Source organism: Siphateles boraxobius, unplaced genomic scaffold, assembly GCF_051911475.1.
Source record: "Siphateles boraxobius isolate OS27281-9 unplaced genomic scaffold, OSU_SipBor_1 26, whole genome shotgun sequence".
NCBI lineage: Eukaryota > Metazoa > Chordata > Actinopteri > Cypriniformes > Leuciscidae > Siphateles > Siphateles boraxobius.
In genome coordinates this window covers 16,669,801-16,687,927 of record NW_027508876.1, presented here as the reverse complement: position 1 = coordinate 16,687,927, position 18,127 = coordinate 16,669,801, and the positions used below count along the sequence as shown (strand labels likewise).

Sequence of the window (18,127 nt, the reverse complement as noted above, 5' to 3'; positions counted from 1 at the left end):
TTCCTCTTTTTTATTGCCTCTTGCTGTTGTCTAGGCTTACGTCTCTAGACCCAATAAATATTCCTCAGGCTTATTTACACGGAGTTGCTTGGAATCCACAACAGTCATCGTATGCGACTGAAAAAGAATGGTACCTAATTAGCCTACTTCTTTATCACCGCTATTTCACCAGTGTTCGTCCATGATTACTCTCTGCAGAAAGTCAGTGACATCTAAACAATCTGATGAAAGTATTTAATATTTCGAATTCGCATTTTAAATAGGCTACCATATTTAAGGATAGGTGATATTGGCTTCTTTTCACATAAGGTGCACACTGGTTTTGCGCTTAAATAACCTTCCGTAACGGTGTTAAGGTGTGTAACGAATGTCAAACAGAAAGGTGAAATGGGCGACGTGATTTTTTTTGTCATGGGCAGGAATGCCCCAGATCCGTAGTCGAAGTGATAGGAAAACTTTGCCTGTAGTAGCACGAGTTCTCTTTTACGCAAAGACTTATGGGTAACTCAGGGGAAGGCACATATACGCCGATATGACACAGCAGGGTGAAAGGTTATTTCAGCCCACCCCCAACCAGCTCACTCTGTAAATTCAGGTTGCATGTACAAACTCATACGGTCTGAAAGAAGAATGTACTTAAGATGGGATATAACTAATCAAATGTTTGGCATAAATATCAACTGATTACTTTTAATGATTGCTTTCAAATACGTAAATGGATATTGTTTTAAGTATTGCTGTTGTTAAAGTGTCCCTCATGATTTTCATGGACACGACAGACGTTCTGTGTGCACGAGAGAGATCGTGTTGGTTTATCTCCATTTAGAGTATTCGTCCCACGAGATGTATTCGTCATGTTATTGAAAGTCGCTCAACATTAAGCCTGCTGCATCATTGAAAGGAGCATTTCGACAACAATAATTTGGTGGACTAGTCGTGCAATGTTTTGATTGTGCTAGAACTTTAAAGGGATCTTTGTAGCCTACTTCCTCCGTGACTTTATATGCCAAGTTATCGTGAATGTAAAGAAGACATTTTACTGAAATGTTTAAAACTGAAATAGGCTACATGTATAGTTGTCTACATTCGTCATCAGAAAAATTCTAAAAACTTATTCGAAATCGCTGCCTCTTATAAAATTACTAAACAACTTGCATCCAAAGGAAATGTGTTCTTTGTTCTCCTATTGTTAGCTAAAGCGCGACGAACAAACGTCCTCTTACCTCTCACGTTCTCTAATGTGAGAATCTTCTTCATCAAACATTGAGCTCGCGATCCTTAGCGAAAAGTATGTGCACATTTACTTGATTTAACATAATGATAAATGGACAGCAGTGAGCATTTTTATTTGTCACCGGACGTCTTTCCAGTGCTGTTTCATAGGCTACTCCGCGCACGTTGTAGTGAGGTAGCCCACGCGGACCCCCACTCTGTGAGTCCGTCACGTTTGAGGGTCCAGGGCCCATCCTGATTTTACCGCAATAAACTCACAACTCTCCCAAGAAGCGATCAAAAATTGTATTCTTTTCTTGGTTATTAAAGACATCACGAGTTTTAGCTTGTCTATTGGTTCACATAAAATGGGGTAAGAAATCATTATCCTTAGCTAGGCTATATAATTATATAGCAACAGTATTATATAAATAGCCTATTTAATAATAATTCATCCCCGTATTTCCTCACTGCTTATAACGTCTGCATGGCACTTTAATAGTCTTTGTGATCAAAATTAAACAATTGGGTTTGTGTTTGTTGTCAGATCAACTCAGCTTTGTGATTGTTAGGCTAGTGTGCTTTTTAATGAATTTATTTGCATCCCGTATATAATAATATAGCCTGCATAGTGTAAACAAATAAATATATTCAAAGAAGGCTCCCCAGAACGCGCTATTAGTGTTTCCAGTAAATTGCAATTAAATCCCAACGTTGTGCACGTTCTTTGATCAATGATTCATTTGAGTTAACTTGATTTTCGAAAAGTGATCAACTTTTGAAATAAATCTTAAAACGGGACAGCAAAACATTTCTAAAGGCAAACCAACCCCTCAACTCTTCACCCACGACGATGCACATTGGGTCGAAGATCAATCATTATCACTCATGTCACAATTGAGGACTGTTCAAGCTGTGAGGTTTCAGAATCAAAGGACCAGGATCTGCATGTTGTCTTTCAAATGAGGTGTGCCCCTCGGATAAAAGTTATAGAGAGTTCAGCGGAGGTTGGAATAAAATTGACTATCAACAGCGCTAGACTGCAGAACATTAAAGTCCCAATGTATATGCAAGAAAAATAATCATATTACATAATACAGCTCATTATTGCAGGTCCAACAATATTAGAGACATTTTCTAATCGGTCAATTTGGTTACTGCATACAGAACAACTGCATAGCTGCTATAAACTCTTTGACTTCAAGGGATAGCCAAAGGATGACACTCTGAAATTGATATCAATTTGTAGCCTAAGAGTTAGCAATTTTATTTTCGTTGTATATGCTAATTTGTACCCTTTAATTAGGCTAATATGTTGGCAATATTTTACACATTTTATTTTATTATTTTTAATCCCGGTGTTAGGCTATTTAATATCTTATTTGCAAACATACATAAACATTGTGTTTGTTCGATAAAGCAGCTCCAGCAGGACCCACAATAATAAGGAGCTGCACTATGACTCAACGCTGAAGGATTAGACCGAGTGAACTGAATCAACAGAACGACTACTCACTAGTAGGCCTAGCCTATAGAGTGACATAGCCTAGATTCCCTTGAAAATCTTTATGAACTACAGTCTATAAATGTTGCCGCCCCTGCGTTGAGTGAGGTGGTAACGCGTAGCCTACATTCTAAATACCGACGCAGAATTTGGCACTAAAAGGGCTTTGCTGGTTAACACGAACTACTTCCACCTTATAGCATGTAGCCCTGTACACGGCACAACCTTAAACGGACGCAATAATGCTTAGCTAGCATTTACAATTCATCATCAATAGCAATACAATGACGGCACAGAGGGTTTAATTTATCCTAACTATTCTAGTGTACCATAAAATAATTTCAACCAATATGCCTAAGCTATATCAACAATCAATTCATATTAAGTAGGCCTAATAGGTTACAATGACAAACTGATATCCTGTAGCACTTCCATCAAAAATGTTGGTAGTTACGCTGAAAGCACCGTCAGTAAATATCATCGTCAGGGCCTGATGCAAGTTCAAACCATTACGCTGGGTTGCTCATCCTGACTCGTTTCCTTTTTATAGGCCTATTGGCACTATGTGAAAGAGCAGGCAGGTCATTTACATTCAAAATTTGGAATGATTGAAATTTAACAAATTAATAAATTATCTGTTTCCAGTCCTAAATGTATAGCAAAACATCGATTGCTTTTGAGTCCTAAAACTAAAAAGCAAGGACTTTTACGCCTGCCAGGTTATTGCTGCCATCATGTGCTATCGGAATTATCGTAAATTCGAGTGTCCTAGTTAAAAATTAGACATGAACGCCCTCTCAAGTCATATTTACCACTGGAAAGCTCGGGAATCATTTTGATACCCAAGTTTCCGAGATGGGCGGGCCACAAACTTTAAACATTGTGGAGGGGAGAACGATTGCTGCTGTGACTGGCATTCGTTTTTTCCACAACAGCTATACCATACCATACCATACCAACTTTAAGCACTTTACAACAACCAAAGTTGACCAAAGTACTGTACAGAAGAATGTACAACTGAATGTACAAAAAATGTACAAAAATAGTACAGCTGTACAGCTACCCTACCTCGCCTTGTCTTATCTTTGAATCATACAAATATTAATAATTAATAATAATTTGAATAGCGTATCCCTGTTTTACACACAGCGAAAATAGCCTGTATTTGACAGAAATCCCAGAATCGCCAGATCTTGATAGCGTGGTAAATGTTTAGCCTATGGTTTTCAATGAATGGGACGCTAAATATAATTTTGGCTTTAATAAGATTTCCTACAAATAAGTAAGAATAAACCTGTCCTCCATGATTCCTGTTCTTTCCGACAACAAAGCACTTGAATGCGACAAGCTCATAATCACGAATTCAGAAGTTGAAGGCAGTGAATCAGCATCATTCCATGAAAAACAAACATCCACAGAAGGACCTTGTATTCTACAATGAACAGTGCAAATGTGGACTATACTGTATCAGGAGTGTTTAGTGTTTCACAATGTTTGTAAGTTTTTACTAGGTGTTTTGTGAAACTATAATGTGCCTACATGTGCATTTAAGTATAGCAGAATAGTTTCCTGTCAAATAACGTATGCAAAAAAAAAGTATTGTATTGTAAACTTTTTTTCTGTTCACTCTCTTTCCTCACCATTGTAAAACGGCATATGTCTGTACACCGACACAAACGGGGGAGGGGGAATTCTTTGCTCGTGAAGACCCGTTATTTTCTCTTTCACGTTGGTAGGAAGTGGGATGGAGGCCTGCCTAATCTGTGAAAAAATGGACTTTGTTCGACCGCAAAAGACTATGAATAATAGCCTATCTTTCTAACTCACACACACACTCATACGCAGACCTAGTAGGCTATAGAAGTGAACAATTACGATGATTTTACTTTGAAACATTTACCTGTCCTACAAATATTCGTATTTGTTTAATTTTTGCACACACTTGTTTCTAACATTGTTCTCTATACAATTATTATATCCTGATACATCAGTTCTGTTTTAAAATGTGAAAGTATACAAATACGTACAAACTCGTGTGTACACACACACACACACACACACACACACACACACACACACACACACACACACACACACACACACACACACACACACACACATAGTTTGCACACGCGTGTTTCTTACATTGTTCTCTATAAAATTATTATATCCTGATACGTCAGTTCTGGTTTTAAAATGTGAAAATATGTACAAATATGTACAAAAAAACTGAAGATTTCTCAGACTGGCTAAATTATTCTACACACATAAGGGCGTGCTTACACACACACACACACACACACACACACACACACACACACACACACACACACACACACACACACACACACACACGGAGAGAGAGATAGAGAGAAAGAGAGAGAGATTAGCTGAGTTAATGTTGTGATGTAGGCTATGTTGATTACATATGCAAAGAAATAAAAAACACTATAGGCTTACAGAATTGTTTACTAATCTTTTTTTCCATCTGAATTCAAATGAGCTTTGGGGTTGGAAAAATGCAACCATCGATATTTTCATTCGGCTTTTTAGCCTAGCCTACTTGCCGCTGTAAATAAACAATGTTTGCTTCAAATAGCTACCAGTTTTTATCTCTGTTTGAATTAAACATGCTTATCTCGCTGAAATTAAATAGATTCAACATAATAATAATAATAAATGCATCCGATTGTGCAGATTTGATGTATATATATATATATATATATATATATATATATACACACACACACACACACACACACACAACAAATTGAACATTGTCGTGATTTCGTCATCGCATTTCATTTATTTGCGTTTTATCATTTTAAATGTCGTTATACTTTATACTACACTCTACACAATCGGATGCATTTATTATTATTTTTAATAATAATTATATATATATATATATATATATATATATATATATATATATATATATATATATATATATATATTAAGCTGCAGATCAATTTGCCAGACCCCTTTGTCAGCATAAGCCAAATCATTTTTAAAAACAAAAAAAGTTCTAACAATACTCCGACAAAATGACTCATTAATTTTTAAGCATGAATTTATCACGAGTGAATTATTAGATTTAAGAGAGGTGGGATTACAACCGTATGGTAATTAGCTAGGGGGATGGGGGTGGCCATGGGTGGAATATACATTTTTATTGCATCACCTGTCAGTAACGTCCAATCAGCGTCGACTTTGGGGCATTAATTGATGAAGGTGTCTCCGGCCTTGCTCAGTTCCCACTGTCATTTTATTTGTGACTAAACCAGCAACGGGAATAGCAGCTGCATTTTGGGCTCTATTTCTCTCTCTCCCTCTCTCCCTCTCTCTCTCTCTCTCTCGCTCACACCCTCTCCTTTTCCCTTCCCTACTCTCTTCGCTTTTATCCTTCTCACTGGCAGTGCAGTTCACCTTCCTCTTTTCTTCATGGCCAAATGGGAAGGGAGCTGAGGGAGCGCAGGTATACAGGAGCTCAGACAGGCAGCAGGCAGCCTGTCGGCAACATCACACACATTCCATCGATCATGCAGTGTTCAGGTCAATGGACTGATTGTTTTCATTCAAACATGCCATTTCATTTTTATTTTTCTATTTAAAACTTTTAGTTCATCACGCAGTGTGGACATGTCACAGCCCTTGCTGTACCGGTCAGCAGAATGCCTTGAAATAAAGAAGCAGCTCTAAAGCTACTTTAAGGACATCCGTCGCGCTAAATGTTGGAATTAATGCAATGAAGAAAATGGGGGACTTGGAATCCGGTTTTGAGGAAATGCAGGGTGTAAAGCTTGGGTATTTGGTTATCAAAGGCAAACAGATGTTTGCCCTCTCTCAAGTCTTCACCGATCTCTTGAAAAATATTCCGCGGACTACTGTACACAAACGAATGGACCATTTAAACGTGAAGAAGCATCACTGTGATCTGGAGGAACTGCGAAAGCTCAAAGCAATAAATTCTATAGCTTTCCACGCAGCTAAATGTACTCTGATTTCAAGAGAGGACGTTGAGGCACTGTACTTTTCATGTAAAACTGAGCGTGTATTGAAATCAAACAAAAGAAGGGAAAAGACAAAAAATGCCTCGGAAAAAATGTGCGACGGCAAAAATCACACAGCTGCCAAAAGTGACTTTTGGAGAGAGAAAGTTTGGTTGAGTTTGCATGGCGTTCCACAGACTTTTTCATTCAAAAATAAAGCTGTTCGGCAGGACCCTGTCCCTCGCACTCACTCAAATCTACCTCAAATTTACAGTAAATCCTTCGCCCGTGACTTTCAACCGGTCACGAAGTCGGCATCTACAACCTTTACAAACTATGAAACAGATCAAATACCTGACAATTGTGTGGCTTTTAATCAGAAACATACGTTTTTTCGGCACGTTGTGAATCGGCAACCGCTGATCTATCAGTCCGCCATTGAGGCGCAGGCGAAGCACCAAGGCAACGGAGATCTACTTTACAAAAGGAAGAGGAAGCGAGAGAGCTGCGCGAGGCACTTTTGGTCAAGGAGCAAACGCAGCCATCCGGTTTTGGTCGTCCCGAAGTGCTGTAAACCAAAAGTTCCCCACGGATCTTTGAGCCAGCTTCACCACCTCGAGCATGGATTATACGTTGATCCTCGGCATACTGGACATTTTCAGGAAAGCTGCAGCAGCGACACGGAATCTAGCTCCATTTCAGAACGGGTGAACAACGATTCGGATTTCGGGTCGGGTTTCTCTACCACCAGCAACTCCGGGACTTCAGATGAGGAGGAGGATGACTCTCTGTCGGACTCTTCGGATGTCAGTAGCGACGAAGAGAGCTCGTCTCAGTCTGATTCCAGCTCTGTATCCAGTCAAGTTTCAGTACAGAGTATTCGTTTCAGGCGTGCAAGGTTCTCAAGTCTCAACACTAAAGCACCTCTGCTCTTACAGCCAACTTTTCACTACAGGCCTAATGTGCAGAACATACCCACTAACCAAGGAGTAAAGACAACTTTAGATTGTGAAAGAACTGGCAAAACACAAAAATCGGACTTCACATCGTCCAGGGACGCACACAGGGATGGTGATGCCGCAAACGTGCAGAAGTTTTGCCCGGTGCGGACCTGTTTCCCAAATTTAAGAGAAAATGAGGGCTCTGAAGCACCATCTCGCCTTGAATTTGAATTTTCAAATGATCCAAAGACAACAGACTCTGTCGCTAACAAAATTAAAGATACCGGGCTCACACCTAATGCAAATGGAAACAAGGCGTTTCCCCAACAAAGAATACCGGGTTCTGCAAACAAATGCTCCCAAACCTCCCACTGTGTTCAGGACAAAGAATTTACGGTTTGTAAGTCTTCTGACAGCAATCTTTCATTAGTAGCAAATTCCAAGAGGGAAGCAAAAACTTCCCTCAAACTGCCTTCATCTCTAAAACCTATCAAAACAGAGGCCGAGGAGCTCATCACTACATCAGGCTTTAACAATGAAGGCAACCGGACATTAAAAACACCACCATTTTTACTCAACAACGTGAAGATTAAAGTCGAGGACACCTTTGACGAATATGAATATGCAAATCAGCCCCTGGAATATAAATGTAAGGATAACGACACTGATGGTCAGCGCATCAGTTATCATTTTAAGGAAACGGACCACTGCAACGCGACCGATAGCTCTGTTCAAAAACACCCTCCCTGCAATGAGGAATCAAGAAGCACTTTAAACACTCCTTGTTCCGAGGAAGGGGAATGCAAAAATGGGGCAAGGGTCAGAAAAAACTACAGGGCAATGCTTCTGGGTAAGAAAGCCGAGAGTGTGAGGACATCGGCGAAATCGGGTGCAAAAGTTGACCGGAGCCCCCGTTCTGCCGGAAAATTCGCAAGCATCGAGGGATTGAATGAGGACTGTGCAGGCGCGAGCAAACGCAAACGAGCGAGCGTAAATGTAGCATCTCTGAAAAAGCCCTTCAGATTCATGGCGAATTTTCCCTCTCCGCCGTCTCTTGTTCTTGGCAGCGATGGAGATTTGAGTCCCGCTTACTCTTTGAACTCTTTAAGAAGTAACCAACTGCCTCATCGTTCTCACCCAGTGTGGGGATGGCAGCTCGGTCATTCAGTTGTTCCTCCCCCTCCAAACCACAAATTCAGGAAAGCCTCTGTTATCCCTTGAACTGTTGTTTTGAGCTCGGGGGAAATGTCTTAAAACTGTGACAAGCACTGATTCCCGTATATTGTTTTGTTGTCATCGTTGTTTTCAATGCATACGTCTCTGGCCTGTTATGAAGCACACGCCGTCCTCATATAACACAGGCTCGTCTATTCATCGAGGTTTGGGACTCGGGAATATGCGGAGGTATTTATAATAAGCTGGGCTGGCAAAAAAAAAAAAAAAAAACACACATCACGGTTGTTTTCAAAATGACATTATTGACATTGTGGAGCTGTTTGTGACCTGAAGGACTAGACTCTAATGGAGCAAATGTTGGCTCATTTTGCAGGCAGGGCTAACCCTCTCCACTAAGGATGGCGTTATAGTGATCTTCAGGTCTGTGTCAACTAAAATGCTGATTTTTTTAAAAAAAACATCTGACTTTGTCGGTATATTTTGGCGCAATGTTTTTTTTTTATTTTTTTTTTTATTTTCCTTTTATGCTTCATCTACATACTGTATTTCTGAATTATTGTTGGCGATGATCCATACCCTTCTTATTTATTGATTTTAAGGGTGCTCCCCAATTGTTGGTGCCTGGTTGTGTTCACTCACACGCAGCACACCATAACTCTCACGGTAGGCCCAACACAATGGCCCACTAACTGACAATCAAGAGCTGTTTGATTTTGCACGATGTAATAGAGGGAAAACACCAAATCGATCTCCTTCTAGCACATTCATAGATTAAGGTATAGAACAGCTAAAGCACAAATTTACCATGCATTGCACTTTGCTAATGCCCATAAAGGTGAATTGGTGATGTGTTTTTATTTTTCGATTTTCTTCCGCAAAAGAGCCATCGCAAGTTAACCCAAAAACCTTTTTAAAATCTCTAATTATTAATGTGGTGCTATTTTTCAATATGTTCGTTTCCTTTTAAAAGGAGGTTTTGCTGGTCGTTCTTATTGTAAATGGTGCCGATACCGACCAATAGGCACACCGACACAGCCTGATCTCATGAAAATGTGTCTCTATAGCAGCATTGTGTTTATCGTGCAATTTATTCGCGAAAATGAGTTTTTACGTACATATGATACGCAGTTTTCGTGTGCATTTGATACGCACTTTATTGCGTGTAATACACACGCACCCCACACCACTACTAAACCTACCCATGCGTATCATTTGCACGTAAAAACTAATTTTCGCGTATAAATTGCACGATAAACATAATGCGTGCTATAGAGACGCATGGAGTGTGACCGAGCTGCTGCAAATAACATCGTTTTTCATACGTGACGAAATCAAAGAATAAGACCTCGTTAGTGGAATATACACACATTCTGGTCAGGGTATACTTAGTAAATGTTTATTTCTCTTTGACTCAAGTAGCCTTGTTCTTTTCATATGGTGTTTTGATTGTATTTTACTTCACTAGCCCTGTTTTCCAAGGATATGGATTACCTTGGCACTCGAAAGTGTAACCTTAAAAAACATTCAAGTGTTAACTTGGTGTTCAACTAGAGTACCCTGCCCCATATAAATGCCTTGTGATGAATGTACTGTGACGTAGCCCACCATATTTGTTTACTTCAGCAAAAGCAGACAGCCTCCAAAACAGACCTTTAAAAGCCTATCTTTGATTGGATCAGCCAAGGAACCAAATTATACATTTTCTGATTATATTTCAGAGGGGGGGGGGGGGGGGGGGGGCTACATTCTAATGTCCTCACACACACACACACACACACACACACACACACACACACACACACACACACACACACACACACACACACACACACACACACACACACACACACACACACACACAAACAAACACAAACCCCTAAATACAATAAAAACATGTGAGTAATCACTGAATAGGCATAGACTATGCAGATTTGGCTAAAGCGAGGCTACCGGGTTCACGTCATTCTGAGAAAACACGTAATAGACTTTAAGGGTATTTAACGTATTAAAGTATGGGCCCATTACGTGTGCTTTGATTAACGTGTGCAAGTGGGGATATACACTAGTATTAGGCGAAATTGCATCGCTTTCTGAATGTTCCTATACGCGATAGTGTAAAACTCTGACAGGTGAATGATTAAAATATAGGCCTATATTTTTTTAACGCGACTATTTAATGTTTGCTCTCTCGAGCGTCTAAAAGGAAAATTTTGTTCCTTTCTGTGTCAAAGTGCACTGTGGACTGACATAATAGCTATGTCGTCCCAGCTTCACAGGAATTAATTCAAAACTAGCCAAATTAAACAGAATGTAGCGCACATATTACAACTCCATTAAGTTACAGAATTTAACGATCTCCACAATGAGCAGAAATGGGAAAATGACTCACTGTAAACATGATAGCTTAGGATTTATCCGGTCAATGTGGACCTTTATATATGTATCTCTCTCTGCTTTTGCTAAAAAACTTGAGGTCAGATTTTGACATGGTTTTTTTTCTTAAATTGAAGTCACTGGGTGTTTATAAAAATGCATATTTATTTTTGTGATTTTCCTGTTTTTTGTAGGCTACCATTGTTGTGTAGGATAAATGCACTCGAAATGAAAACTTGAAAACGTGAGGTGGATTTTGAAGCACTTTCTGTTTTTTTCTTTTTATGGTGAAACTGTTCATTAAATACATCTGAGTGTGATGTGATATGATCGGTCATTTTTAGATTTTAATTCATTAATATTCATTTTTATTATTAGGCTGTAATCAACCGTTGTTTGTCCCTTTCTCGAGGTGTTGGGTAATATGCAGTGTAAGCAAGATCAAACTTTAAGATGAGTTGTTTATTGTAAAGAAAAGTGTTGGTGTGGGGGATGGGTTTAGAAACTGATGGTCTCGTGCCCTGCTATAGGCTATAACACTATGCACTCAATCCCACTACTTATAAGCCTATAACCACACATGAGCGCGCTTAGGATATAGCTACTCTAATCAGCGAAAAGAAACGGGAAAAGTGAGTACTTAGAAACAGCACATTTCAGATGAGGATTTCTACAACAGACATGATCTGGTTACACGTTTTCATATTGTTTTTATAATGGGCTATCCCGTGTGAGACTGAGAAGAGGGAGCATATGTCTGGTAGGCTATAAGATATTACGATCAGCTGCTCAAGATAAACTGCTTCTTCTGACTTCCTTTCTCCAAGGAGAGCAAGATTAAAAGCAGAGGAGGAGGAAGAAATTAAGGACAAAGCCTTTGAAAAAGATTGAAAAATGACTCCATAACGGCGCGCAATAAGCCATAACGTAAATGCACCGCTGCTGGTTCATCGTGAACGGAACCTCCTGAGATTTAAGCGACAAATTAAATTGTTAACTTGATAATTTGTGCATAGGAAATCAAGTGCCTAAGTCGCAGCAGCCACTTGTTTGTAGACTTTGGTAAATATGTGGAGAGAGGGTTCTGAGAAAGTTAAGGTTGGTGTCCTTCTAATAACTGTAAATACTTTTAAATTCACCTGGTTTACCTTTTATAATTAACTATATATAAGTATATGTCAGTGATTTATTTCTTAAACCTTTCATATCAATATCACATTATATATTAGGCTATATTTAAGTGTGTGTAGAATCATCTTTTTTTAGTCATTAGAAATTTGGGCCGAAAAAGACCAGACGACAAATCTCTAGATATAAAATAAAAATGTTAATAAAATGATGTAGGCCTAGTTGCAAAAGCAAATATTATTTACAGCTAAATATATAGCCTAAAATAAAATATTAGAAAATATTTACTGGTATTGTTTATGCTTCCACACAGATAAGCTGTTTCGTCCACAAGCAAATCAGCCTTCCAAAACAGTTGAAGGCAATAAATCTGTCACACAATGGAAATACACATAGTATAGCGATACAGCAACGGGGAACTTGATCAGCGTCTTGTGAAATCTATAGGCCTATTGGCTTTAAACTTGTTTATGTGAACTTTAATTACAAATATGATTAAAAAATATTGTATCATTAAATGTTTTTCTTTAATGATGAAAAATAGGATTTGATTAACTGAGAGAATCGCTTGCCATGTACATAAACACGAATTATTAATACAGACGTCTAAACATGATTTCTGTAGAGTAGCCTATCTATAGGCCTATACTATCAAAAACCGGACAGCGGCTTAATGTTCTTCTTTAAAGGCAAACGCATTTCAAATGCAGCCCGTGTTAAAAGGCCATTTAAAAAAGGAAAAAGACAAAAGTTAAAGGTAAGCCTAGAAATTAGAAATGGTAGGCTAAATAACAAATTAAGCACGGCGAACACAGAGCAAAGCTAGACGGATCTTGCAGTGAAACATACTGACTAGCTAATTTTGAGGCCTGACTTCATCGAATGGACTCGAGGCTTCATTCACAGAACTCAACAGGCCACCATTAGGCTGTTCAGAAAAGATTTTTCAATCTCCTAACAAGTTTATGCTCAACCTGTTGTTGATCGCTACTGTGAAAAAGAACTGACCTGTGGAGAAATTAGCCCTTAAGCTGTTTATAGATGTAGAAGTATTTGGCTTGATTGTTTTCGCACTAAAACAGTAAAAGACAACCAATAAATTGATGAATTTGCAATATAGACTTAAATGTTGTAGCTATCAGAAACAGGCTACGCCACTCCAAATTGCCAATGCAATCCAAAAAAATAATCTTAGTAGCGCGTACAGTAGACAATAATCATCTTTAAGTAGGCTACAGGCCTATAGGTTTTGCATAAATATATCGTATCCACCGTTCACCTTATATTTAGACACGTGGTTCAACCAACAGGATAAGCGGCTTCATGGAAGCTTCTTTTGTAATGGGATCAGGACGTGGGAGGAAAATAATGCTGTTAAGTGACCTGCAAAAAACTCATTACCATGTTGTTAATCCCACAAATCACCAGTTCGACCTGTCGATTTTTCTAATGCTTATTAGGCTACTCCACTAAGTTAACTAAACTAAGTTAACTAAACTCCACTAAACGTTGCAAAACCATAGACTATAACCTGGAGGAATAGCCTATAAGCATTAGTTACTTTGATATAGCCCATATATAAATCGCACGCATATTAGAGTAGCCTAACAGGCTTAAGGAGGAAACTCTGATTGACTGAGGTCCTCCTCGGCCTCGTGGAAAGAGATTCCTCCGTTATCTGCATAAACTGAACGCGCATCCTGAATGAATACCCCCACACAAACTCCAAAAAGAAGATACAGGTTCTCCGTTCTCTGACAGTGACAACAAGATTTACACTGTAAGAGACAGAGATATTTGATTACTCAATTAGGGTTTTGCTCTAGTCTTTAATGACCAATCATTATTCTCAGATTTCACCTATAGGCTATATGGTTACATACTGACTCGACAGCGTTTGTATTTTCAACAGCGTGTTGAGTTATCAACAGCCACATAATTCAGTTACTAAAAACTCTAAATAAATACCCCCTGCTTCTCCATTAACAAGTTTAATAAATAAACAAACAAATGAATAAATAAATAAATGCATATGCTCTGACAGACCTATGCAGTGAATCCCCCGTCCACGAGGAATTTTTTTAAAAAATATTCCTTTTATTCATAACTTTAGAAATGTGTCACTTGTAAATTTGTAATCCCAGTTTCCCCTATTAAAATCATAAATGGCTTGTGCACCAAGGTAAAAATCAAAACTCATACGGATTGAAGAAAAAGTTCCGCTCTAATTTGAAAAGGACACTTTTTTCCTCATAGCAAACAAATTAAAATAAAGATTAATATAAAATATCGTGTACCCTATTCCATATGATTCATTCGTGTTTTCCTGTTAATTATCGATGAGTTCTGACAAGCTTAATTTTAAGTAGCAAATGAAGTTGATATGACGTTGCTGACAAGAGTTCTTAAATTTTCAAAACATAAAAATGTATCTTTATTAAACCAAGCGATACTCTTATTTCAGATTCTTGCACTGTTAACGTTTTCCTAAAAAAATAGGCTAATTGCTTTTAATAAGATCAAATAATTCAGACTTATGAGTCTTACTACTGCAAATGGTTTTCATATTTCTTTGAAAAAACAACGTAAAAACAATATATAACAAATTGATAGGCCTAATTTATGACAAGTTATGAACAAACCAAAGCAAAATCATTCTCGATACTCTACAACGATAAGGAAAAAGTTCATTTATTTCTTGCCTTTTGGAGATCTATCATGCTATAGACAAGGGCAATTGAAATGTTAACCAATAAATCACGCGTCAAAATAATTAATGATATTAGTGAAATAATTAGTGAGTTGGGCTGTAGTCAAACAAATCATTAAACCCAACACTATCACCAGCAACGTTTCTTTCAAACACTTGTAAAAACCAATCACTGATCCAAAACAACCCTTAACTGTTCCATTAGGTGACGTACGTCTTTCATAACACGTATGAAAAATGTGGTGATGCATTCTGCTGTGAGTCTGCCTTACAATTATGACCATTCTGAATAGGCCACTTATTAGAAGTTTAACGTCGTAAGGCATTTCCAAATAGGTTTAAGCACTAGCATAGACTACATAAAACGAATAATCACAGAACGTTATCTCCATATGACTTTATGGCAACGTGGATTTAACCAATTAAGGAGCAGATCTGTTAAAACAATCACTGTAAGTAGATAGTGCATTATTTAACCAATCCCAGTAGAGTGCTAGGGAATTAGCATATTCTAAAGATAATTCTTTCAAACAAAGATTAACATTTAGAAAACAGACCAGCCTTTCAGAAAAAAAAAATGTCACCTGTTAACTGTGTGCAAAGTCAAATAAATGTATCATTTAAACCGTAGACTGGCTCTTCACTAACGTTTCACCGCTTGGTGCAGATGTATTTGTAAAACAACTTTGTTTTGGTTGTCAAAAGCTATCCGAAAAAAAGAAAGAGAAGAAAACCCTTAGCCTGCGACAAGCCTGCATTGGGAGCCACATGGTCAAGTCGATTTCCGCACAGCAGGCTACGGCAGAATAGCTTTTATTCTGGTCATTTCTCTTGGCCTGTGTTTCGTTGGGCAAATATTCAAAATATGAATAACTTGTGCTGCTTGGATAAGTTTAATGATTTGATTCGTCGCTTTAGAAAAGGCTATGCAAGGCATTGCCACAGCGATGCGATATATTATCAGGCTACTGAATAATTTTAAAATTAATATATTATTATAACGACTAGTGTTGACACTAGGTGCTATTTTAATAAACCTTAACATGGTGTCTTTGGACTACAAAGAACGAAAATTTCGAAATGTACAGACAATGAAGGCTACAATGTTTTTTTTTCCCTTTCCGCTACGGAATTTATGACAAGGTCATGTGTTATATAAATGGTAGCCTACTTTGTAATATTTTTCCCAACTAACCTCAAATAAATGTCTTTATCAAAATAGAAGTCGACTAGAGTAGTCTACTAGTCTACTATTGAGTAAACAGGTAAGAAAGCGAGCTGTGGAGGAAAAAGCCGATGCGAGAAAGAGACGAAACGTTCCGAGTGCTGGGCGAAGGTAGAATTTACCTCATAAAACAATGTGTTCAGATATGAAACTCATTTTACCAACTGTGCTGTGAGCTATACAAGAGTTGCGTGGACATAAATGATAAATTACTGGCGATGTCTCGACGTGTTTGAGTAAGAACAGAAGCATAAGTGACAGCTCTTATAAATGAGGCTCTCAAACGTATCGTCATTGCACGTGCTAATGGCGCCCCCGCTCGGGCGGAAACCTTAGGAGAATTTTCTCTTAAAGGGGAGGACAGGAGGATTTAAGGTGGAATGAACAAATCACACCCAGCGACCCCGACTCCCGTCAAACTAATTAAATAATGAATATTGGGCTAATTTCTCCAAAAGGGGATTAGCTTTATTATTGATGATAATAAAAATTTGGGTTAAATCTAAAATTGCGAAGTAGCCTACATGCCTTGCTTCATTGTTAAGGTAAAGTTGGGAGAACACAGTTTTTACTTTTTAATGTTGTTATAGGCCTTATGAAATCTGATACAATTAAATATGATTTAAAAAAGAAAAAGTTTCCGAGGTAGCCTACATTATTGTAATGTTATAGGGTCACTTGCTCTGTGGTGATAAACTGAGGAGATAAAAGTGCTGGAGGAAAAAAGAAAGAAACAATGAATTCGTCTTTTGTAAACGGTGGTTTGTTTTTTAGCGCATAATTCCAAATTAAAGACTGTAGGCCTAGTGTATTAAGTTGTAAGTAAACTCAAAGACCAATTCTTATAATAAGCTACGGTTCTACTTGAAAACACAAAACATAAGAGTGATGCATGCACGGTGAATTTCCGATTGTATAGCAACACAATAGAAATAGAGTTCTACAGAACAATGTTAATTGAGAATTAAATCAGAATAGCCTATCTGATCTTTAATATTTCCATGTGGGCCATTCATCCAAATGTTGGTAGCCTACCTGTCAGTCATAGTATTTAAAGATGATGTCGCAAGTCTTTTCAGACGAGGAGGAGGAAGAAGACAAAACAAGAAAGAAAAAAATAAATAGCCTACGTACTAAATATAGCCTATATAAATGAGCGCCCTGGCTTTTTATTTACGCAAGCTTTACGCGTCGGGGAGACCGGGGACAGTTGCAACAGAGGATGGTTGCAACATGTTATTTTTCTCCAACCAGAAACAAGCTAGAGTAATGACACTCTCACTGCACATGCTTAATTGGATATCCCCCCCAGATTCCTGAGCTTCTCCAGGATTTATTGAAGAAAAACTGTTTTTAGAGTATGAAAGTATTTATTTTCTTGAGCTTTGTTTTTGCTAAACTGTTTTCACTGTTCCTGTGATTCAGCTCAAACGTATATGGTTTAAATTGAGCTTAACTTTTAAGCTAGTATGATTAGCGTGTATCAAGGTCAATTGTTTAGCTAGCACATGAGGTTTTATCATGGCTGACAGGAACGGGGACAGTTGCAACAGTCCCAGTACAATGCATAAAAACAGACCATTTAGCTGTATTTTTAACATTTTTTCATAAGTTTTTACTTAAATATAAAGTTCATCAAGTTGGAGAAAGGACAGGAGGTTTATGTTAATGTATGTGTGTGTGTGTGTGTGTGCGCGCACTCGTGCAGATGTCGGTGACCATGCGTAACATATTGTTAAAATGGAAAATGATAATATAAAATATAGTTTTTTTTTACATGACAATAGGCTAAATAAAAGTTAATTGCCTCACAAATTGTTCCATTCCTCCTGTCACTAAAAGCCTAGCCTACTGTATTTTATATCA

General features: G+C 38.1%; 1 protein-coding gene across 1 annotated transcript; it reads left to right on the top strand.

The window, feature by feature from the left end:
- Positions 1–5,978: 5,978 nt before the first annotated feature.
- On the top strand, positions 5,979–10,550 carry skida1 (SKI/DACH domain containing 1). The gene has a single exon (XM_077244519.1). The coding sequence runs from the start codon at positions 6,465–6,467 to the stop codon at positions 8,868–8,870; it is 2,406 nt and encodes an 801-aa protein (XP_077100634.1). The 5' UTR covers positions 5,979–6,464; the 3' UTR covers positions 8,871–10,550.
- The last annotated feature ends 7,577 nt before the right edge of the window (positions 10,551–18,127 follow it).

Excerpts from the sequence above, each read along its gene's own strand:
- skida1 (XM_077244519.1), top strand. The coding sequence starts at position 6,465 with ATGAAGAAAATGGGGGACTTGGAATCCGGTTTTGAGGAAATGCAGGGT.